We start from the raw sequence: 24,347 nt of genomic DNA on the forward strand, positions 1-24,347 counted from the left end.
TGGAACACAGCATAACACACATGCACTCAGAGTTCCAGGAAGAGAAGAGAGAATGAAGCAGAAGCAACAGATGTAGGGATAATGACCAGAGTCTGAATTTGGGGGGAAAATGTCAACCCATAGTTAAAAGATGCCACATAAACTCAAACAAGGATAAACACAAAAGCATTCCTACACACATAATAGCAAATATAATAAGCAAACTACTAAAACCGAAGACAAAAATCTTAAGGCAGCCAGAGAGAAAGATACCACTTCCCTCTAGAAGAGCCAAAATACCAGCAGAAACTTTCTGATTGAAATGGCATGAGCCAGAAGACAGTAGAATAACATTCCAACAGCAACAGCAACATATCTTTGCAAATTGAGAATTCTATCCTGGAGAAAATATCTCCCAAAAGTGAAAAATTTTAATCATTTTGAGACTAAAAAAATGGAGAATGTTTTCCACCACAGGCCATTATTAGAAAATATACTAAGAGATGTTTTTCTGAACAAAAAATAGCTGATATACAAAAAAATGAAAGTAACTGATTGTTCAAAGCAACAACAAGCATGCCACATACCTTTTAAAACAAAGACAGAGGATGGAGAGATGGCTCAGAGCTTAAGAGAACTTACTGTTCTTGCAGAGGGCCCAGATTTAGTGCCTAGTACCCATATCAAGTGGCTCATAATCACCTGTAACTCCAGGTCTAGGGACTCTGGGCACCTGATGCATCTGAAGGCACACTCATTCAGGTGTGGGCATGCATGGGCATGCATACGCGTGCATGCACACGAGGACACACACACACACACACACACACACACACACACACACACACACACACACTAAATAAATAAAACAAAGATAGACAGAAGTGAATGACAGGAGTGCCAGGAATGGGAAGAAGGAAGCCAGGCCACACTGTCATGATTGGTTGGTTTGGGAAGTAAGCCAGGCCACTTGATTGGTTTGGGAAATAGTAAAAGTGCTACTTAAAGATGAGTAATAAAACAAAGAAGGTTGGGGTGTGGTGACTCATGTTAGACCCTGTCTCAAAAACAAAAGACTGGGGCTGGAGAGATGGCTCAGAGGTTAAGAGGATTGACTGCTCTTTCAGAGGTCCTGAGTTCAATTCCCAGCAACCACATGGTGGCTCACAACCATCTATATTGAGATCTGGTGCCCTCTTCTGGCCTGCAGGCATACATGCAGACAGAACACTGTATAATAATAAATCATTAAAAAAACAAAACAAGGCCGGGAGTTGGTGACACACGCCTTTAATCCCAGCACTCTGTAGACAGAGGCAGGCGGATCTTTGTGAGTTCGAGGCCAGCCTGATCTTCAGAGCAAGTGCCAGGATAGGCTCCAAAGCTACACAGAGAAACCCTGTCTCGAAAAAACAAACAAACAAACAAACAACAACAACAAAAAAAAACTGTGTTGTATTTTAGGGTTAGCTTAAAAAATAAACAGGGTCTTGCTATATATACTCCATGCTGGTCCCAGACCCAATGCATAGCCCAGTCTTGCCCTGATCTCAAGCCCTTCCTGCCTCAGCCTCCCAAGTGCTGGAATTACAGGCTTAAGTCAACAGAAAAGAGGTGGGAAAGGAGAGAGGGGAAGGAAGGAGAGAGGTGAGCAGAGGGAAGAAGAGAAGAAAAGGAAAATGCTTGATAATCAAAAGAAAGGAAGGAAGGATCAAATGATGAAAACACCCAGGACAGTATGTGGGGTTTACCATTGCCTCCCTGATTTTGTTCCCCTGCAGTGTCTGGTGGTCTCCACAGGGGGTGGGAGGCTGAGGAAAGTAGGGAAGTAGCATCATTATGTGGGTCTTGGTGATGACGGGTGACCAGCATCCTGGACAGCCTGGGAAGCATTCCTGCTTGCCATCACTCATCACTCAGAGCTTGCCAGGCCCTGTGCAGGACAAACTTAAGAGGGCTAGTGTGGGTCCAAGTGAGATCAAACATGAAAAGGAGCTGGGGAGGTACAAAATGAGATGGTATCCCCAAAAGATTCCCACAGGAGGTGTCATATTTTTAAACAAATAACAAAAAGTTTTGGTAACCTAACAGCCAATAGGTACCCATGATACCCAAGGCAGGTACTCTAATATCAGAAGGTACCCCAAGACTCAGGAGGCATCAACCTCAGACAGGTCCTTCAGGAGACAATAAGCACCCCAATACCTAGACAGATGCCCAGAAACATGACAAAATCCCAAAAACTCAAAGCAAGTTGCCCTCAATATTCGGATAGGTGCTCCAGCACCTAGACATGCATCCCAGTGTGTGTGCACAGTGACACCCCTGGTGTCAAGGCAGTGGCATGGCATCTTACTGAACCAATAAGTAGTACTGCTTTGTCAGATCATTCCATTCTTCCTCAGACAATGCTTCAGTGCTGGTCTCTGATTTATCAATGTCCTCATGCTCCAGTTGTCCCAGGTAGGCGTGGCACACCTTGCATGCTGTGTCTACAAGCTGTCCCGAGAGGCCTTGGAACTTGTCAGTATCATCAGGATCTGGAATTCAAGCACATACCCTGAGTGTGAGCTCCACCCTGGGTGTGGAGGCCGCCTCCCGTTCCTACCACCTCTCCCTGGGAGGTGATTCTTCCCCTTCATGAGTCTTGCCAGCCCCACTCTTCAGTGTCACTGCTGCCACCAGGAGCTCACACTCTGAAATGCTGTGAAGTGATCCTTCTGTACACTGTGAGTATGTATTACTCTCATTGGTTAATAAAGAGAAGACAGGCTAGTAGTCAGGCAGGAAGTATTGGCAGGACAGCCAGACACAGAGGACTCTGGGAGGAAGAAGGGCAGAGCCAGATGACATGGCAGCCAGCCAGCCACTGAGGGAGCAGGATGTGTAGAAAATGAGGTAACAGTGTAAATAAGAAATATGGGTTAATTTAAGAGTTATCTAATAACAAGCCTGAGCTATTGGCCAAGCATTTATAAGTAATATTAAGCCCCTGAGTGGTTATTTGGGAACTGGTGGGCAGGAAAGAAATCTCTGAATACCGTGAAACTAGACTTGGATGTCATTACAGAGAGGAGATAGTACTTTTGAACTGTCACAAAAAACATGCTTTCTGATCACACACTCTGTGACCAGACCTGTGTTGCTCTGACACCTGTGAGTACTTGGAGCTGCTATGATTGACAATTCTTATTGCTACAGAGCTTCCTGCACCACACACGAAGGGGGCGCTGGTGGATCCTGGCACCTGAACCCCCCCCCCCCCAGTGTCTCACCCCTTCTCAACCCCATGATTCAGGACCACCGTTGAGTCTCGGGAAGTACAAACTGAAAGTAGACTTCAAGAGGCCTCAAGAACATGGCCAACAGGCTGAGATCCCTTCCTCTGGCTAGCTGTAGGCTACCCAGGGAGGTAATGGGGTTGCAGCATAGATGGGGAACAGCAGGAGGCTTCAGGCACAGTGTTGGTTGAGACATGGCACTGAGGAGTGTTGTGATGGGCACAGGCTCACTGAGCATGCTACAAAGCAAGAGCAGTAAGTTTATGTGGCAGTTTCAGAGTACAAGGGGCACTATGATACGGCTACAAGCCTATGGGGCCAGAGAGTGGAATGCAGTGGCTTATAGAGAGTGGCACTGCTAGGAGGTGTGACTTTGTTGGAGGAAGTGTGTCTCCATTTCTTTCTGCCGCCTGTGGATCCAGACATAGAACTCTCAGCTCCTTTTCCAGCACCATGTCTGCCTACACACCGTGCACCACCATGACGACAATGGACTGAGCCTCTGAACTATAAGCCAGCCCCAATTAAATGTTTTCCCTTCTAAGAGTTGCTGTGTTCATGATGTCACTTCACAGCAATAGAAACTGTGGTGGTCTCAAACCAAATGGCTCTCAAAGGTAGTGGCACTCCTAGGAGGTGTGGTTTATTGGAACAGGTATACTGTTGTTGAAGGCAGACATTGAGGTCTCATATGTTCAAGCTTCACTCATTGTGATACTCAGACCACTTCGTGTTGCCTGCAGGATGTAGGACTCTCAGCTGCTTCTCCAGCCATGTCTGCCTGCCTGCCTCCGTGTCCCACCATGATGATAATTGACTGAACTTCTGAACTGTAAGCAACCCCAATTAAATGTTTTCATTGATAAGAGTTGCTGTGGTCATGGTGTCTCTTCACAGCAATAGAAACCCTAAGTAAGAAAGAAGTCCTAACTAAGATACTAAGATAAGCCCTAAATCTAGATTTTTGAAAAGAATATAATGAACTATTCCCTAGCCAGGTTAAAAAAGAGAGAGAAGACAAAAATTACTAATATCAGTTTAGACCCCACCTCACCACTGACTTTTAGCAATGTAGTAGATAGTCTAACAATTGCAATAAGAAAAATAAGAAAAAGAAGTAAAATGTACAGATACTGGAAAGGAACAAGGCTGTCTTTAGTTGCAGATAATAAAAAATACCAAAGATTTAACAAAATCCTGGAAGTATGTGTGTCTATAGTCTGTCACTTTCCTGTGTAGTGAACAACTGGTATTTGAAACTTAAAAATTCCACTTACTTTAGGCCTATTCTGCTCTTCAAGAGGACTAGAGTTTGGCTATCAGCACCTGCATTAGGAGGCTTATAGCTGCCTCTAACTTCAGCTACAGATCAGAGCAGCACATCTGGCCTCTATGGGCACCTGCACCCATGTATGTACGTACACACACGCACACTTTAAATAATAAAAATAAATCTTTAAAAGAAAAATAATGAAACAAAACCAAAACTTGATACAGATGTCAAGTTCAAGAAAATTAATTTGTAAAGGGTAATAAGTCTACATGGAAGATGAGAGGCCACAAGATTCTTAGGTGAACAGCTTAAGGGAATCTCGAGCTTTCTGTTGTCTGCTTTAGATACAATACTGAAGGCTTGCTCTGGAAAGAAATTGCTGGTGAGATAATGAGCTAACTTCACTAGAATTCTAAAATTAAAGGTATCTGCTGCATGGAAGTTATCCTCAGTGGAATAAGGAAACAAGTCAAAGACTGGGAGGTAACATTTGCACACATCTGGTAAAGGAACACTGCTGTGGAATATTTCTTTACACTATGTGAATATATGTATGTCACTGTGATTGGTTTAATAAACAAGATGACTGGCCAGTAGCTAAACAGGATACAGTTATTCAGGAAAGACAAACTAAAAATGATGGAATGAGAAAGGACAAAGTCAGAGGAGTCACCAAAAGACACAGAGGGAACGGGAGATGGATGTGCCATATTAATAAAGGTGTCAGAGTGTCAATAAGGAATATGGGTTAACTTAAAATGTAAGAGCTAGGCCGGGTGCTGGTGGTGCACATCTTTAGTCCCAGCACTTGGGAGGCAGAGGCAGGCGGATCTCTGTGAGTTCGAGACCAGTCTGGTCTACAAGAGCAGGACAGTCTCCAAAGCCACAGAGAAACCCTGTCTTGAAAAACAAAACAACAAAAAATGTAAGAGCTAGTTAGCAATAAGCCTGAGCTATTGGCAGAGCATTTACAATTAATATAAGCCTCAGAGTAGTTATTTGGAAGTGGTTACTGGGATGGGAAAACTCTGCCTACATATGGTGCCCAATGTGAGGTAACAGGTGTTGCAAAATTTCCTTACCATTTAATTACAAACAAAATCGACACACAAATATTAAAAGAACAAAAGGGGAAACTGAACTGAATCACAAGCCACTGCTACACCTACAGTTGTTCGCTCCTTGTTCAAAAAGGCCCAGGCCCTCCTCAGCTCTGCCTTTCCCTCAGTCACATCCATCCCTAATGAAAACTCTGCCGTTTGGACTTCAAAACACTTCTCTCAATTGGCTAGCAGACTGGTGACAGAATTCCTGTAATAAACTTGTGCATAGAGGTCTATAGCAGTTTGATCCATGATAAGAGTCCATTAGTGAGTGAATGGATAAATAACCCAGCACATATGGACAGTGGATTACTTAGCCCTAATCATAAAGGAGCAAGCATGAAAAAGACTTCAAAGTCTGTTGCTAAGTGAATGAAACCAATGTTAACAGGTTGTAGATTGTGAGGTCCCCACTGTAGACAACCTGAAAAAGGAAGAACTGTGGAGGCAGGAAAAAGGACCAGGAGTTGCAGAATTACCTCAGCCAATCATAAGCATCCAAGGGCCCTTTGTTACATGTCTTGACTATCCCCATCCTTACAGTTCAACTGTAACCAATTCATATCACACCACAAAAGCCTCTATTCACAGCCTGAAGCTGCCTTACTCACGAATCACTTTTTAAAAGCATCCTTTAAAAATTTTAACATGTGCTGGGCGTTGGTAGCGCATGCCTTTAATCCCAGCACTGGGGAGGCAGAGGCAGGCGGATCTCTGTGAGTTCGAGGCCAGCCTGGTCTCCAGAGTGAGTGCCAGGATAGGCTCCAAGGCTACACAGAGAAATCCTGTCTTGAAAAACCAAAAAAAAATTTTAACATTCCAAAGTTTACTTTCCAACAATTTTAACAAAATGTACCTCTGAAGTGGTGACATTGACAGTGGGGTGCATAGGAAACCAGTGTACCTTCTGCTCAATTTTGCCATTAGCTTGAAACTGTTTTAAAAACAAATTTTATTAAAGTAGACCACAACACAACCCTTAAACCCAAGTGACTACTTGTGTGCCCGCATCATACAGAAAGGCCACTACTGTGGTCCTCTTCCAGGGGTCATATGGAGGGTCACAGCAGTGATCATTGGCTAGGTACTGCACTTGGGGGACAGGATTTAGTATGATCATGAAATAAGGGTGCCTGGTGCTGATATTTGTGCAAATAGGATGACAAAAGTCTCATCCTATAGTCAAAAGAGGAGACAGGGTGGCCGTGAGAATCGGAGATGAACCAGAAGCATTAGTGTCTCTTCTGCATGCCTGTTTGACCACCAAAGCAACAATGCCCAACCTGTCCATCAGCCATAGAAACTCCCCCTCACCAGCTAAAGATCTGTACTGATCTTTAGTGTACCAGATAATCGCCCATGGTGCATACCTTTTGGGGGGTTGGGGTCACCATTCTTGGCCTCCTCCTTCTTACTCTTGCTCTTGATTTTACTGTAGTAATTCTGGTGGCTCACTACCCACTTGAGGATGCTGGAAGCCACTGTGCGCCTAAAGTCATCTGGAAGGACACCAAGGCCTCGCTCCCACTGCCCACCCAGAGTGGAGAGGCAGCAGGGCAGGCCACGTGGGTCTCCCTGCCACCCTCACCAGGTGCTTCCACACTTTTCCCGAACTATTCACCCACCTGTCCACACCCAGTCCCAACAGCTCCTCCTTCCAGCCACCGTTCTCTCCTTCTCCTCTTTTCTCTGTTGTCACTGCCCCACAACCCCTCAGAGACATGAGGAATATTCCCAGGAGTCCCCTTGCTACAGTGCCAGGACCCTCTGAAGAATCTAAAGGATCTCCCTGGACATCCTGGACCATCTAGAATGTAGCCCTCCTCTACTGAGGGGTCTTGCTTGCACTCACCCTGCACATAAGCAGAGCTCCATAGCTGTGCATCCTGCAGAACCAGGCTCAAGGTGAGCCCAGGCTCTGGGCAGCAGGGCATCCACACAGAGAGATTGGAAGTAAATGGTGATGCTCTAAGCCAATGCTGCTGGAGGCCTCCTCTCTCCCCTCAGAGCCAAGATTTGAATACTTAAGGTCTACAGCTTCTGTCAGTGCCTCCCCCGACACTGCCAACACTGCCTATGTCTGGGATTGTCCTTACAAAATGGACCAGAGTCCTGGCCCTAGGGAAGTGTGGTGTCTTAGAAGGCTGCTGGTCACTCACCCAAGAATTCCTGCTTCTCACTCTCCGTGCAGAGGCCATAGCAACGAGGGAAGAAGGTGTTGGGGTTGGCCTGGACATACCAAGGCAGGCTCCTCATGTTCAAACACAGTCCAATCTCCAGAGAGAGCAGTGCATCAGGGACCTCAGTGGGCAGCCTCACACAAAGTGAACTCCACTAGAGGCCCACATTTGACTTGGCCCATGTTCCCTGGGAAGGGGCATCCATGGCACTGAGAGTACCCAGAGTGCAAAGAACAGGGGTACAGGTGGGCGTATGGGACCTGAGGCAGTGGGTGTTTGGGGGAGGAGACAGAAGCTGAACAGTCCCTGTGGTTCTCCCAGTTCTAGACAGCCCACCCACTCTGATGAAGCCCCAGGCCCTCCCATCCACCTTGGTGGTGAACGATGCTGTCTTCCCATAGTGGTTCAGCATCTGCTCACAGGACAGGCTGTGGTAGTCCACAACATCCCTCTTGATAGTCCAGAGGAGGTACGGCATCTCGTTCTTTACCAACCTGGACTGGCAAGAAGAGCCCTCTATCAACATCCAGCTTTCCGGGGATCTATTCCTTTGAGGTGCTGAGAATTGAGGGGTGGGGCAGAAGCTAGACTGTACTGTGATGATTATGGCTGAAGGTTCCACCTTAGCTGAGGTCCTGAGGGCTTCATGGGTTGGTATGGGGACACCCCCAACCACTTGAGGTGTCTGCTGCCCAGAAGCCAGCTGCTGTTCTCAACTTGGGGCTGAGGGTGAACTTGAACTTTTCCCACCTTGGTATCTATGTGGGACTCAGGGACGTGCTACCTGCTGGATGGAGGTGGATGTGGTGCTCTGGGACCCGGGAGTGTGATCCAGAGGATGCTTGCTCCCAGAACCCCTAGGAGGCAACTTCCACCCATTGTACAGAGCAGAGGGAGGTCCCAGGACTTGGTACTCACAGATATAAGACTAAGTGCACAGCAGCTATAAAAATGAAATTAGCTCCATAAACCATAGGTGGTGCTTTCTGACCACCTATGAGCTAACCCTCTGTCCATTTTATTTATTGTTTGTTTGTTTATTTATTTATTTACTTATTTATGCACTGATTTATGAGATCTTACACACAGATATTCTGGATATCTGATCTTTTAAATGACATATATGGCAAAGACTTCCACTTTGGACTAATCTTTTTGTCCTCTTTATAGAAGAGGTTGGAGAGCTTGTGGGGACCCAGGCTAGAGGTGACTGGGGTGCAACAGCAGCATTACTAGAGACCCCAACTGTTCACTGGCCAGGCCCCTTCTGCCTCTATCCTGTAATGCATGGACCCCCAGCCCAACCACTCAGCACCTCACTGTCCACAGACACATAGGTCTTTACTCATGCTAGTCAGTGTGGGATGCAGGAGCTGGGATCAGGATACAGCAGAGCCAGATGCCCAATGTTCCCACACAGGAGTCTCACTCCACCCTCTGTCCAGTGTGCTCTGCCTTGGAAAGGCCATGGTATACCCAATACCAGGCCACAGGGCCTACCATCACATCATGGATATCGTCTAATCTCTCCAAGGGTATTTCTTGATTTTCTTTGGTCTCTGAATTTTTATTATCTGCAAGTAAAATGTAAGAGAGACATTGCTGCGACTGTGTTCAGGTACCTCACCAGACTCCCTGTAGTGTTGGGGTCCCCACTATGGATGGATGACCACTTGTGCACTGGAAGCTCCAAGTGAGGCTTCCCTGGGGCAGCAGGTAATCTTTGAGGGCTATGCTGTAGAGGCTACACATGCCCATTCTCTCCAGCGTCCTGCGGGACATCTCACATAGGCTGTGATAGGTCAGGATTGAGGGGATGCTGCAGGCTACTAGATGACCCTCAGTAGAAGCTTCATCGTGAGTCTGGGGAGGACCAGCCTGAATTACGGAAACTTGAGGAATGACCTTGGTGGGGAATGGAGCTGGAGGAAGAATGGCTAGAGCTGAATGTGGACATGGGGACAACAAAAAGTGACTGGTACTATAGTAGGAGCATGGCTGCCTGAGATATGTGAGTTTGGGAGGTTGGTGGGGACATGAAGACAGATGCCAGTGGGTATGCAGTCACTGCACCAAGGATGGCTGACCTGTTGGCCATATATAAACCATATATAAAAAAATCCTACATGGGACAAGGTGAGTCTGATACTCCACCCATGTGTTCTTTACCTTCACCTTCAACATTCTGAAGAATTTTGGGCAAGAAATGGAACTTCTTCTCCACCCAGCCCTTTCTTCGCAGTGTGGCCCGGATGACAGGGTAGTGTCCATAGATGGAGAAAATCTTCTTTTCCTAAAAATAGCAGTGTTTTAACGGAAGCATTCAGCAATGAGGGCACTGAAGCAACGTGAGGCGAGTTTCCAAAGTAGGATGGGACAAACTACACCTGGGGAAGACAGCACACCTTGCCCAGAAAGCACAGGAATGTCTTCAACAATCGAAGGGTGTGTGTGTGTGTGTGTGTGTACATGTGTGTACATGTGTATGCACATGTTGGGGCTCAAAGACATAGCCCCCCAGTTGCTACTTGCAGGGTGGGTGTTTATCGTTGGGTCAGGATCACAGAGGCAGTCATCTTTATGCTCCCATTCACACTCAGACACACAAAAAGGAAGCCAAAACACAACCGAGAAAGCCAATGCTTCCTGAGCAGCTGTCATGGCGCTACCACTCAGGATTTCTGCACTTGGAATAAAGGTGGAATACACAGCTATGCAATGCCTGCAGGTCTAGAGAATAGCTGAGGGACTCCCTGTGTGGCTTTCTTTTATATAAAAGTGGGGGGCCTGGTTATTTTTATGTCCACGTGACACAAGCTAGAGTCATTTGGGAAGAGGAACCTCAAATGAGAAAATGCCCCTACTAGATTGGCCTGTGGGCAAGCCCATGGGGGCATTTTCTTGATTAACAATAGAATTGGAGGGTCTGGCCCACTGTGGATAGTGTTACCTTTTGGCAGATGGTTCTGAGTTGTATAAGAAAGCAGGCTGAGCAAGCCATAGGAGCAAGCATAAGAGAAGTGTGCCTCTGCTTCCGTACCTGCCCTCCAGGTTCCTGCTTTGAGTTCCTGCCCTGAATTCCCTAGATGATAGACTACAAGCCTAGATTATGGAATGAACCCTTTTCTCTCCAAGTTGTTTTTAGTTGTGGTGTCTTATCACAGAAACACTAAGAGAGTGTGCCTCATATGTATAAGAGTTATGGGTGACTGAGGTTGGAATGGCAAAAAGGGACAAGGTAACAGGACAGAAGGGGAAGGGCCAGTCCAGAAGCTGCTGGAATCCTGAGTCATCACTTGGAGGTGGTTAGCTGCATGTGGATGAGCAGGTGGGTGGCAGCTAGTGGGAAGACTAGTCTTCCCAACTGAGGTCAAGGTCAGGAAAGAAACTGCCATTGATAGGACATTATGACTTATCCCCAAGAGGTTCGTACACTTGAGGCAAGGCCACCAGCATGGAGGTAAAGTGGGGACATGCCCTATATCTGAGCTAGCTCTCATACAGTGAGCAGTTATAAAAGTGAGCCAAGTCCCCATCTCCCTCTGATTTCCTCTATCAAATGTGTTTTCCCTCCCACGTGCATGCCTACAGTGATGCCATCTGCCACTTATGTGACAAAGCCAAACAGGTGGAGCCGCTCAAGTTCTGGCTTTCAGCCTTTAAAACTGGGTGGCAAATAAATTTCTTAATAAAATACATGGTTATAGGTATTTTATGTAGTCACAGAACAGAAGCTGTTACTCATGTGGGTACCCCAAGCCACCTGCTAGGTGAAGGCAATGACATGATCCTGTATTCAGTCACTAACAGGGTCAGGGATGAGCAGAGCCAGCTGGAATCAAGCAAGAGGAGTGGCTCAGAGCCACTTGAGTCCTGCAGCAGACACATAGACCTGAAAGGTCACGCATGCAGGACACCCTCCTTGGACTCTAATCAGCAAGGTAACAGCAAACCACAAATGCTGGCATCATCCTAGGAATGCAATAGGGTTTTGTAAATGTCACTGAGGTCATAAATCAGTGACTCTGACGAACAAGCAGTCCATCTCTGGGGGAGGGCGGCTAACTTATCAGGGAGTCCCTAACAGGGACTTGAAGCTCAGAATATCCCTACTGATGGCTGTAACAATACCACAAGGGAGGAATTCTGCTGACTCTCAGAGCTGAAAGCTGAGATACTCAGGAAGTCAGCACAGCCAGCATGAGATCTTGGCCAGCACATCAAGCCACCATCAAAGCCTAGACTCTGTCAATAGAGACACAGACAGAGACAAGCTGAACCTAGAGCCCATCATGAACAGAGATAATCTGAATTCAGACCTTATCAAAGACCCAAGATAGAAAAACAAGCTGAGCTCAGATTCCATCACAGAGACATGAACAGAGACAAGCTGAGCCTAGACTCTGTCACACTGTGGTGCTGTTTTGTGTATGAGTGTACATGTCTGTGTTGTGTGTTTGTCTTCATGCTCTGCATCTGGGCCAAACGTAATTTCATTTATTTAACTTTTCCCCAACATAATATTTTATTAATTATTTGGAAATTTCCCATAACCACCCCATCATACTCACTTCCCAGTCCTCCCAGGTCTACCCTCACCCTTGTGACCCCTCCCCCCCCAGAAAAACAAATCCAATTTATGTTGCTCATATAGTCACTGGAGCATGGTCAGATTCCCAATGTCCAGCCCCTTACAGAAAACCGAGTCCTTCCCCACCTCTACCCTTGCCAGAAGCCATCAATTGTGGAGAACTACACTTCATCATCCTAATCACAATTTTTAAAAGTTCTCTTCCATGTCTTCCTGTCTAGGCTGTTCCTTTTTTAGGGGGCTGGGGGGTTCAGGATACTGGTTGTCATAGAGAAGCCTTCTATGTCTCTTTTTCTCAACTGTGAATCGAATTATTCATAACACTGCAAAAGAAGCTTCCTTGCCCTTTATAGTCAATGGGAGCATGGACCACAGACATGCTTTCTGGTGACAGCATGGACCACGGACATCCATGTGTCTTCTGGTATCAGCACATGCCATGGACTTCAGCATGGTCTTCAGTGGCAGTGCAGACCACAGACATCAACATAGCCCTCAGCCCTCTGCTGCAGCATGGGCCATGGACATCAACATGGTGTCTAGGGCAACATGGGCCACAGACACCAATATGGTTCCTGGTGGCAGCCCTGCCCATGGATATCACTGTGGATGCAGGCAGCAGCACAGACCACAAACACTCACACAGTCTCTGTCGGCAGTACACACCATGGACCTCAACATGGTATCTAGTGGCAGCACAGACAACAAGCATCAATACAGCACTGGCCACAGACACCTTCATGGCCCTTGGTGGCAGCACCAGCCATGAATATCAACATGGCTGCCACTGGCAACATGGCCACAGACACCAACATGGCCCCTGGTGGCAGCATGGCTCATGGATATCTACATGACTTAAGGTGGCAGCACAGGCCACAGACATCCACATGGCCTTTGCCATTCACATGGCCTTTGTTGGTAACATGGACCACAGATATCAGCATGGTTTCCAGCAGGGGCACAGACTGTGGGCATCAACATGGTCTCCAGCTGCAGGACAGACCATGGACCTCAAACATGGCCTTAGACAGCAGCATATACCACAGACATCAACACAGCCCTCAGCTACAGCACGGACCACAGACACCATCATGGTCCTTGGTGGCAGCACTACAACAGATAGCAACATGACCTCAAGCAGCAACATGGCCCGTGGACATTGACATGGCTTCAGGCAGCAGCTGTAGTGCTGTTTTCTATAGAAAAGTTTGTGTTGCTAGGCAACACACTTAACCTTGCCCACTACAAGATCTGACCCTATTTAGGAGCATGCTCAGGAGATGCCTGGAGCTAAGTCCTGGTCCCCACAGGAGATATGTGGGCCAGGGGACCCCACCAAATTGCCTTTCAGTGGGGAAGTCATCTGGATGCCCACCATCCACAACATAGCTATATACGTTCTCAGGGCACAAGGAGGAGCTGGCTGCCAACAGGGGCTACATAAGAAACTCAGAAAGAGTCAAAAGTGACATTTGTACCATCTCCTTATGGGAGGAAGTCATCCAGTCGGGCCAATAACCAAAATGAATTCCAAAATAATTTCCCAGTTTTTAAACAGTACCCCCACCCAAGAGTCCCAAAACACATTTACCTTGATGGCTTTTTCTGTTAATTGTCTTGCTATCTTGTATCTGTCTAATTTGGGGGAAGAAGACAAATCTTGGGGAATTCCTTGTTTTAATTCTGCAAAAGAGAAACAGACATCAAGGCAAAGGAAAGGGCACATGGCTTGGAACAGTTACTCTTATCTGACAGTGGACACACAGGGAGGCCTCACTTCTACCTGCCTCTATCCACTCTGTGTCTGCCTGCACTCCACTCTCCTTAAGTTCCATGGCCTCTGCCCACTCTGCCCTCCCTCCCTCTGTAGTTCTCAGCCTTCTATGTTCTTGCTACCTTTCAAGAGTATTTGACTAACACCCACCCCAAGTGCTCTCCTCCTCCCTGGCTGCCCTCGGCTACTCTGGCATGGGTTAGTCTTTGTCTAAAACTTCTATATAACCCTGGTTATCCTGGAAGTCACTGTGTAGACCAGACTAGCCTCAAAATCACAGAGATGCATCTGTGTCTGCCTCCTGAGGGCTGGGTCTCTCTCTCTCTCTCTCTCTCTCTCTCTCTCTCTCTCTCTGTGTGTGTGTGGTGTGTGTGTGTGTGTGTGTGTGTGTGTGTGTGTGTGTGTCTGTGTGTGTCTGTGTGTGGTTTTTCAAGACAAGGTTTCTCTGCATAACAACTATGGCTGTCCAGGAACTCACTTTGTAAACCAGGCTGACCTTGAACTCACAGAGATCTGCCTGCCTCTGCTTCCCAAGTACTGGGATTAAAGGCGTGCGCCACCATGTCTGGCTAAATGTGGAGTTTTGACAGTACATTTCTACTGCTTCCCTGAAATGTACAGGTTCCTCCCAGACCACCCTGACCCCAATGCCCCTGGGCCTGCAGTGTCCTGAACCCCCAAAGGAACTTCTACCTGCCCAGCTGCTCTTCCTGTGGCTCTCTTCACAGGTACCAGATACATGGACTTAAACTAGAGCACAAAGCAACTTGGGGTGATGGTTAAAAACTGTACGTTCCTAGCAGAACACACAGGAGGAAAACGTCACCACCTCACCTAATCAAAATTCTCAGATGGCACACACAGAAGATAAAAGTCAGAACTGGTAGGTTTGGAACTGTTGAAATTAAAATGTTTTGGGGCTGGGGCTGTAATTCGATTGGTAAAGTGCTTCCCTTGCAAGCATGAGAATACAAGTCCCATTGCCAGCCCTGACATATGTGAGTCCCATTGCCAGCACTGACATATATAAAGCTATGCACGATGTCCGTGCACTTGTAATTCCACTGGAAAGGAGGAGACAAGAGGATCCCTGGGGAGTGCTGGCCAGTTCATCTAGCCTATCAGTGAGCCCCAAGTCCCAGGGAGAGAACCTGCTTCAAAACAAGGTGGATGTCTCCTGAAGAATTATACCCAAGGTTGAACTCTGGCCTTCACACATGTATTTGTGTATACAAATGTGCACACAAGCATATGCAGCATGCACAAAAATTAAAATGTCCTGCTTTATTAAGAAAATGAAAAAGCGGGGCTGGAGAGATGGCTCAGTGGTTAAGAGCACTGCCTGCTCTTCCAAAGGTCCTGAGTTCAATTCCCAGCAACCACATGGTGGCTCATGACCATCTGTAATGAGATTTGGTGCCCTCTTCTGGCCTGCAGGGCATACATGCAGGCTGAACACTCTACACATAATAAATAAATAAATAAATAAATAAATAAATCTTAAAAAAAAAGAAAATGAAAAGGCAAACCACAGACTGGGAACAATATTTACAAATACATCACTTGGACACGAAAAGGTGTAGAGTGATGGACTCCATTTAGATGAGGTCTGACCAGAGCTGGCAAAAGTCCTCTATAAAAGTGGAGACCAGAATATGGGACAGGGGTGCATAAGAAAGGGTACAAGGAGAACAAGTCCATAAAGACATTCAAATAATAATGCTTCCAAATGCAAGGAGCAGAGGTTATCAAACAAGAAGAAACCGAATGCTTGGCTTTCCATAATGACGGAATGAACAAAGAGGCCAGTGGGAACAGAATGACCAACAGAGCCTCACACTTTGCTCAATGTGGACACATTCATTATTATTCTAGAATAGTCATTAAAGTTGATCTTAAAGAAATGCTAAGCTTATTCCAATGGGTTTGAAAGTCATAAAAATTCTCCTGACCACAGAGCAATTAAGTAAAATATCAGTATAAAAATAACAGAAAACTAGCAGGGCATTGGTGGTGCATGCCTTTAATCCCAGCACTAGGGAGGCTGAGGTAGATGGATCTCTGTGAGTTCGAGGCCAGCCTGGTCTTCAGAGAGAGTGCCAGGACAGGCTCCAAAGCTACACAGAGAAACCCTGTCTTGAAAAACCAAAAAAAATAAAAACAAAAAACCAAAAACCAAAAAAAAAACAAAAAACAAAAAAACCCAGAAAACTACTGAATATGTGTAGATTAGCAGATATACTTCTAAAGAATCTGTGGGTCAGGAAAAAAAAAATCCAAAATGTAAAGTCCTTTATCTGTCTAACCAAAAAATACACCACATTTCAAAACCGGTGTGATAAAGCTGTGTTTGTAAAAAAAATTCCCAGGGTTGGAGAGAAGGCTCAGTGGTTGAGAGCTTACTGGTAATAGTTATTAGTTAAGAAGATGGTAAGTGGGTAAAGAGATAGCTCAGCAACTAAGAGCACATACTGTTCTTTGAGAGGACCTAGGTGGTTCCCAGTACTCATGTCAGGAGGCCCATGGCTGCCTGGTATTTCAGCACCTCTGGCCTCTACTGGAACCTGCATTCATGAGCACATACCAATCAACAGATATAATTAAAAATAAAATCTTTTTTAAAAAGATGAAAGGCAAGCCAGGCATTGTGGCGCATGCCTTTAATCCCAGCACTCGGGAGGCAGAGGCAGGCAGATCTCCTTGAGTTTGAGGCTAGCCTGGTCTACACAGTGGGTGCCAGGACAGGCTCCAAAAACTATGTAGAGAAACCCTGTCTCAAAAAGCCAACCAAACAAACAAACAAATAAAAAAAAAGATGAAAGGCATAAAAAGTAACAACAGGGTAGGAGAATTCCTTAGATTTTTAAAAACTAAGAGGTGTGTGTGTGTGTGTGTGTGTGTGTGTGTGAGAGAGAGAGAGAGAGAGAGAGAGAGAGAGAGAGAGAGAGAGAGAGAGAGAGAGAGAGAGAAGATAAGACGAGACTGTATTACGTTAAAGATTCTACAAGGCCTTACATGAACTTAGAGCTAAAAATTTTCAGACTGGAGCCTAATTACCTTGGACTGTTTTTAGTACTTGGAATGCCACTTGTTGCCCATGTGTATCTGACCTAACATCCTTTGTGATTATCAGAACTTTAAAATGTGTTCTTAGCAGGCCACTAACCTCCATCAACCCAAATCTAAAAATACCACCCAGTGTCATTTGAAACCTGTAGCAGAGTTTTCCCTGTTTTGATGTTATCTGACTACCCATGGTTCATCCAATGTCTTTTACAAACACCCCAATTTAGGATTTTCTTTGTCTTGTATCTAGTAGGTTTTCATGCAACTGCTTCCACAGTGGAACATGGAATTTGAGTTAGCCTAAATCTATATTCCATTCCATGGTCACTCACATTTGGCTCCAGAATAAGCTATCTCCTGTCCCTCTGAGGTGAGGGCTGTGTTTTATACTGACAGAGGTGACTATGAACATCATGGCAATAAACATGAAATTTAGATAAAATAGCCAAAACCCTTGGAAAATACAAATAGATGATAAAAGAATATGCTACTACAGGAGCCAACCAGTCTGAGTTTAAAACCTTCCTATTAGAAACACTCCAAGCCTGATGCATCAAGAAGGATTCCTCCTACCTTTCATGCTATACAACTCTTGCCAGAAGGAGAATCATGCCCACAACCTGCCATGTCTGTGATACCTGAATCCAGCCTGGATACTACAAGAAATGAAACCACAGGCCTATTGCCATAGATGACAAGATCAAACACAAGAGTTTTGCAAATTCTGGCTACATGTAAAGGGGCCATTGCCATCTGGGGGCCTCCCGTGGCTGGACTGGAAGGTCAACATTACCATGGGCCACATGAAGAGAATGAAGAAAAGTCACACTATAGATAAAGAGGCATTGATACAGAAGCAAAACAGATACCAGTCATGAAAATTAGCTTTGATTTAGGTTTAATAGCTACAGTGGACCATTAATGAAATCCCAATAGCTAGTTCTCTGTAGGTATAGACATACTGTTAATAGGGGCCAGAGAGGTTCCTCAGGAGTTAAGAATGTTTGCTACTCTTACAGTGTTCAGTTTCAACACACATTATCCCATGGCTCACAACTGCCTGTAACCCCAGCTCCAAAGCCCTCTTCTAGCCTCTGCCAATGACACTCATGCACATGTTCCCATACAGACACATGCATATATGCACATAATTTAAAAAGCTTAAAGAAAAAAAATCATTACTAGAAATGAATTTCCATTCAGGCTTAAGTCTCTTGGCTCCATGGGAAACACAGAACCTGGCTTCAATCCTGGTGTTTTGGTTTCTTCTTTTGGTTGTTTTTCCTGTTGCTATGATAAAATACCCCAACAAAAACAACTTAAGGAATGGAGGAAGGATTTATTTTGGATCATTCTTACAGGGTACATATTATCATAGTGAGCTAAGCACATTACATTCTATGTCAAGCAGAGAGTGACAAATGCCATGCTTACCTAGCTTTCTCCTTTCTATACAGTTCAGGACCCAAAGCCCAGGGAATGATGCTGCCCACTATCAGGGTGTGTCTTCCCACCTCAGTTTACTTAATCAAGACACTCCCTCATAGGCATGCCCATAGGCTAATCCAATCCAAATAATTCCTCACAGCTGTGCCTAAAGACTTGTCTCCTAAGTGACACCAGATCATGCCAATCTGATCATTACTGATACTAATAATAACTAATAATAATAATAATAATAATAATAATAATAATAGAAATAGCCAATACTAATCATTAGTTTCCAGTTGTCATACTTCTCCCAGCCAAAAAGGACAAGATCTCTCACTGGAGGAATGGGGTCAGGACAGACTGACTACCAGTGATTTCAGGTATCTTGGGGACATTTAGAGACCAGCATTTGGACTGAGGAGATTGATGCAGTTGGCAAATTGTCTGCCACACAGCATAAGGATTGGGGTTTGGATTCCCATTATCCATGTAAAAAGCTGGGTGTGGTCATGCATATCTGTAATCCTGACCATGAGGGACTGAGACAGGCAGGTCTGTAACTTGTTTGGCAGCTAATTGGCAGTCTAGTCGATTGGTGATTTCTGGCCCGAAAGATAAAGAGATTGACAAATGTTCATGCTCATCCCAATCCCAAGGATGAGGGATTCTGAGTGATAGTAGAAGGCACACAATACCAACCTCTGGCCTTAACGCAAATACACGCATACACATACACACACACTCACATACATTCTCACACACTCACATACACACATACTCATACACACACATTCACACACAATTCTCTCACACACACTCATTCACACACGATCACTCTCACACACAAATAGACACTCATAGACACTCATACACACCCATACACACATTCACACACACACAGGCACATACAAATACTCCAAAAGTATCTATGTACACATTAATAAAACTATCTATGTACACATTAATAAAACTAATAGACAATTCCTTAAAAAAGACTACCAGGCTATATCAAAGAGACACAGAGGCAGCTTGGAGATAATAAATAACCTACTGGAGTATCACAATGTGTGACACACACACACAGGCCAAGTACAAGCTCAGACAGAGAGCTGGGCTGGTGAGGTTGTTCAGTGGGTAAAATTGCTTGTTACAAATGCCTGGAAACTGGAGGTTCGATTCTGGAACCCATGCAAAGGTATGTGCCTGTTAGTTTTTGTCAACTTGACACAAACTAGAGTCCCCTGGGAAAAGGGAACCTCACCTCCATCAGCTTGGCCTGTAAGAACATTTTCTTTGAAATGCTTAAAAAAATTTATTTGTATGAATGTTTTACCCACAAGTAAGTCTATATACTATGGAGTGCACGTGCGTGCGTGCTTGTATGCATTGCTAACAGAGGCCAGAAGATGGCTTTGGACTCCCCCTGAAACTGGAGTTAAAAATGGTTGGTAGCTGCTTCCAGGTAAGTGCTAGACATAGAACCTGGGTCCTCTGGAAGAGAAAGCTGTTACTCTTAACTGCTGAGCCATCTCTAGGTTTTCTAGGTTGCTGATTGATATGGAAGGGCTCAGCAATTCTGGGCATTGCCAAGCCTGGTTAAGTAGTCCTGGGCTGTAAAGAATGCAAGCTGAGGAAGCCACCAAAAGCAAGCAAGCAAGCAGAATTCCCCCATGGTCTCTGCTTCAGTTCCTGCTCCTAAATTGCCAGCTTGAGTTCCTGCCCTGGCTTTCCTGGATGATGGACTGTGACCTCTAAGGTTACACTTCAAGTTACTTTTGGTCAAGTGTTTTATTAGAGTGACTGAAAACAAATGAAGACAGAAATTGGTACCAGGGATGTGGAGTATTGCTGATGGACCCGATCATGTTGTTTTACAGGGTGGAGGATTGTGGAAGCTTTGGAAACTTTGAGTTGAAAGTGCTCAGGATTTATTGAGCTGTGGAGGAGCTTGGAAGCAAATGCTGAGAGCAGTACAGACAATGGAGCCCGACTTGTGAAGTTTCAGAGGGAAGCAAAAGTCTATCAAAGATATTCATGTGACTTTTTGTTTGATTTTTGAGACATGGTCTCTCTACCTACGTACCCTGGCCTGGCTTTTTTTTTTTTTTTTTAACTTGATATGCAGACCAGACTGCCCTTAAACTCACAGAGATCCACCAGCCTCTGCCTCCTGAGTGCTGGGGTTAAAGCATGTGCTACCATGCCCAGATCACGTGATATTTTAAATTAAGAATCTGGTTTCTGGGGCTGGAGAGATGGCTCTGTGGTTAAGAACACTGGCTTGTCTTCCAGAGGTCCTGAGTTCAATTTCCAGCAACCACATGATGGCTTGTGATCATCTGTAATGAGATCTGGCGCCCTCTTCTGACCTGCAGGGACACATGCAGCTAGAACACTTTATAGATTACATAAATCTTAAAAAAAAAAAAAAAAAAAAAGAATCTGAATTCTGGTCATCTGGAGCTGAGGATTCAGCTGTGATTAACGAGAGACCAGCACCACTTAGGTGAAAACATTGCTTTAATGGGACGATTGATGAAGGTTGGCTGGGCTATAAAATCAGCTGTGACTAACAAGAGACCAGCATTGTTGAGGCAAAATCTGGGAAAACTTTCCTCAGAATCACCACAAGGTTCAAGATTGCAACTCAAGCTAGCAGCTGAACTTGGCAATGTGTAAGAGTGTCCCACATGGTGCTAGTTTTGAAGGCATAAAGGGTCATGGAGAACAGCTGAAACTGCGTGGCAGGGTCACAGTCACCCTGACGAGAGACCAGGAGAGGCCATTGGGAGGTGTAACATTAGTTGCAGTAGAGATTCCAGCACATTGGAGATACTAATACTATAGGATGACCATTAATGACAGCCACAGAAAACAAACGAAAAATAAGGTGACAGTAAACACACCCAAGACATCCAGCAAAGTCCAGTTGAAGGAACAGCTGGCCCCTCCAGATCCAGGGCACATTCAAGCAAAGAGGGACAGGTGAAATACCATGAGAAGCCAATATGGAGCAAAGTTCAACATAAGACTCCCCACAGAGCAGGGACATCCCAGGTAGAAAGTTCATACCTTGAAAACCCAGATGGGAAGATGGGCCACACCAGAGCAAAGACAGCTAAAAGATCAAGCAGATCCAGATATGAACAAATCAACTGTGAAGCTATTTTTAGGGAAGCCAGAGAGCTACAGATATATTCTAGGGTTATATTTCTATTAAGGGATTATTGTGAATTTTATGGAAGTGGAAAAAGGATTTGGTTATGTCAAAATGTCCTTTCAGAAATAGTTAAGTATATAGATATACACATTTATTTTAAAACATTAATAATTGAAATCATTACTAAGTCTTTCAGAAACAGATGGAAGCAGATGCAGAAATCCACAACTAACCAATGGGCCAAGCTCCTGGAGTACAAGCAAAGTGAGGGAGGAGCGATAATATGAACAACGAAGTCAAGACCATGATGGGGAAACCCACAGAGTCAGCTGACCCAAACTAGTGAGAGACTCAGGTCTGACAAATGGGGAACCTGCATAAGACTGAATTAGACTCCCTTAATATAGGTGACAATGGTGTGACTGGGACAATATATGAGGCCACTGGCAGTGGGTCCAAGATCTAACTCTAATGCAACAAACTGACTTAGTGGAGCCCATTCTATATGGAGAGATACCTTGCCCAGCCTAGACACAGGGTGTAGGGGGTGGAGAGGTGCCTTGATCCTGCCTCAACAAGATGATGGGACAGACTTAGTAGACTTCCTATGGGAGGGCTTACCCTCTCCATGGAGCAGATGGAAGGAGAGTGGAGTTGGGGAGCAGGGGGAGAGGAGGGTGGGGAAACTGGGATTGGAATGTAAAAAAAAAATTAATAAAAAATAGAGAAGAAAAAAAGAAACAAAAAAATCATTACTAAAGACAAATGGAGGATTGTAGTGATATTTTGTTTATGATCTAACAAAGTTTGCCTGAGGATAAAAGTGCAAAGCTAGCCACAGCCATAGAAGCCAGGCACTTTAATCCCAGCACTCAGGAAACAGAGGCAGATGGATCTCTGTTAGTTCAAGTCCACCCTGAGCTACACAAGAGTGAATCAGTCTAAAAAAGAGAAGCAGAGCTCACACAATGGTGCTCTCAGCACTTGGATCCCACACCTTTAATCCCAGCACTAGAGAGGGATATAAGGCTGGAGGAGACAGGAGCTTAATGTAGTCTGAGGTTTGGTGGAGACAGATGTAGTATGTAGATCAGCCCTCTGGTCTGAGCATTGGTACAAGTGAGAACTCTCTAGTGGCTGGCCACTTTGCTTTTCTGATCTTCAGCTTTAACCCCAATATCAGTCTCTGGGTTTTTATTATTCATGCTTCGGAGGATATTTTGTAACATTGAAAATAGGCATAGTTGGGGGCTGGAGATATTGCTCAGTGGTTAGCATTTACTGCTATTCCAGAGAACCTGGGTTCAGTTCATTCCCAGCACCTATGAGGTAGCTCACAACCATTGGCAACTACAGTTGCAGGGATCTGATGCCCTCTGGCCTCAGTGGGCACTGCACACACATGGTGCACATACACACACAGGCAAAACACTCATACACAAAAATAAAAAAAAAATAGGATTAGACAAATGCTACTCAGCGTTAATCAGAAATGGCCCTCTGGTCAGTGAATAGTGACAAATGTAGACTCATGGCTGCCCAAAGGGCTGATAAGCACCAGTTGACTGATCAGCCCTAAACAACATTTATGCCATCTCAAGGCTCAAGGAACACTGTGGAAAGGATTTCAAAATGTCATCTTCTGGGCAAGATACATCAAGTACAAACTCACACCAGCTCAGGTTGCCAGAACTGGGCCTGTGGACAGGGACAGGTGCCGGTGGCCCTACATGTCACAGATTAACTATTGGCTATGGGCAGATTCTGGGGGATGGGGAGCTTTTTCCCTTTGTTATCTACCCACTGGTGAGCCCACCAGACTCCCATGAGTAACTCCACGAATGACTCCACAAGAATGGCCCTGGTTGAACTTAGTGGATCACAGACTAAATCAAGAGGCCTGAATCAGGAACTTGTAGGGGCAGGAAGTTGGCAGGGATTGGAGGGAGATGAAGCATTCTATATATACATGGGATTATCAATAAACCTAATAAAATAATTTTCCAGGAAAATATAACAGTTCTAAATGTAATAATAATTCAGCTTCAAAACAGAAACATGAGTTGACAGAAGCAAAGGCACAGCCATACTGGGACATTTTAATCAAGCAAATGAGCAGTATAATACAGCAATTTGGAGGTGATGATCGACCGAATGGACCTGAATGACTTGCTTAGACACCTCATCTGCACACAGAGGTCTCTGGCTCAGCCTCCAAGCACCAGCACATTTTTAAAAATGTACAACCAAGGCTGGGCGTTGGTGGCGCACGCCTTTAATCCCAGCACTCAGGAGGCAGAGGCAGGCGGATCTCCGTAAATTCGAGACCAGCCTGGTCTCCAGAGTGAGTGCCAGGATAGGCTCCAAAGCTACACTGAGAAACACTGTCTCAGAAAAAAAAAATACAACCATGTAGGTTGTGATGGCTAATTTTTATTGTCAACCGGACTGGGTTGAGTGAGAGATGTCTACACGCTTCTGGTTGTCTGTGGTGGTGGTGTCTGGTCAC

The 24,347-nt window shown here is 45.2% G+C and overlaps 1 protein-coding gene across 2 annotated transcripts in view; it reads right to left on the reverse strand.

Annotated features, from left to right (window-relative positions):
* Positions 1-24,347, reverse strand: part of Ttll8 (tubulin tyrosine ligase like 8) — a 43,915-nt gene that overhangs the window by 8,781 nt on the left and 10,787 nt on the right. Inside the window, exons 3-9 of one of the 2 annotated variants that reach the window (XM_027396007.1) lie at positions 13,999-14,090; positions 9,986-10,109; positions 9,317-9,390; positions 8,187-8,315; positions 7,796-7,910; positions 7,007-7,135; positions 2,336-2,519 (exon numbers count right to left, since the gene is read on the reverse strand). In XM_027396007.1, the coding sequence (XP_027251808.1) occupies positions 2,336-2,519; positions 7,007-7,135; positions 7,796-7,910; positions 8,187-8,315; positions 9,317-9,390; positions 9,986-10,109; positions 13,999-14,090 (847 nt within the window). Of the gene's footprint in view, positions 1-2,335; positions 2,520-7,006; positions 7,136-7,795; positions 7,911-8,186; positions 8,316-9,316; positions 9,391-9,970; positions 10,110-13,998; positions 14,091-24,347 lie in introns of those variants that run through there. The other variant, XM_035439196.1, reaches the window with a different exon arrangement.

Source organism: Cricetulus griseus, chromosome 2 (genome assembly GCF_003668045.3).
Source record: "Cricetulus griseus strain 17A/GY chromosome 2, alternate assembly CriGri-PICRH-1.0, whole genome shotgun sequence".
Lineage (NCBI taxonomy): Eukaryota > Metazoa > Chordata > Mammalia > Rodentia > Cricetidae > Cricetulus > Cricetulus griseus.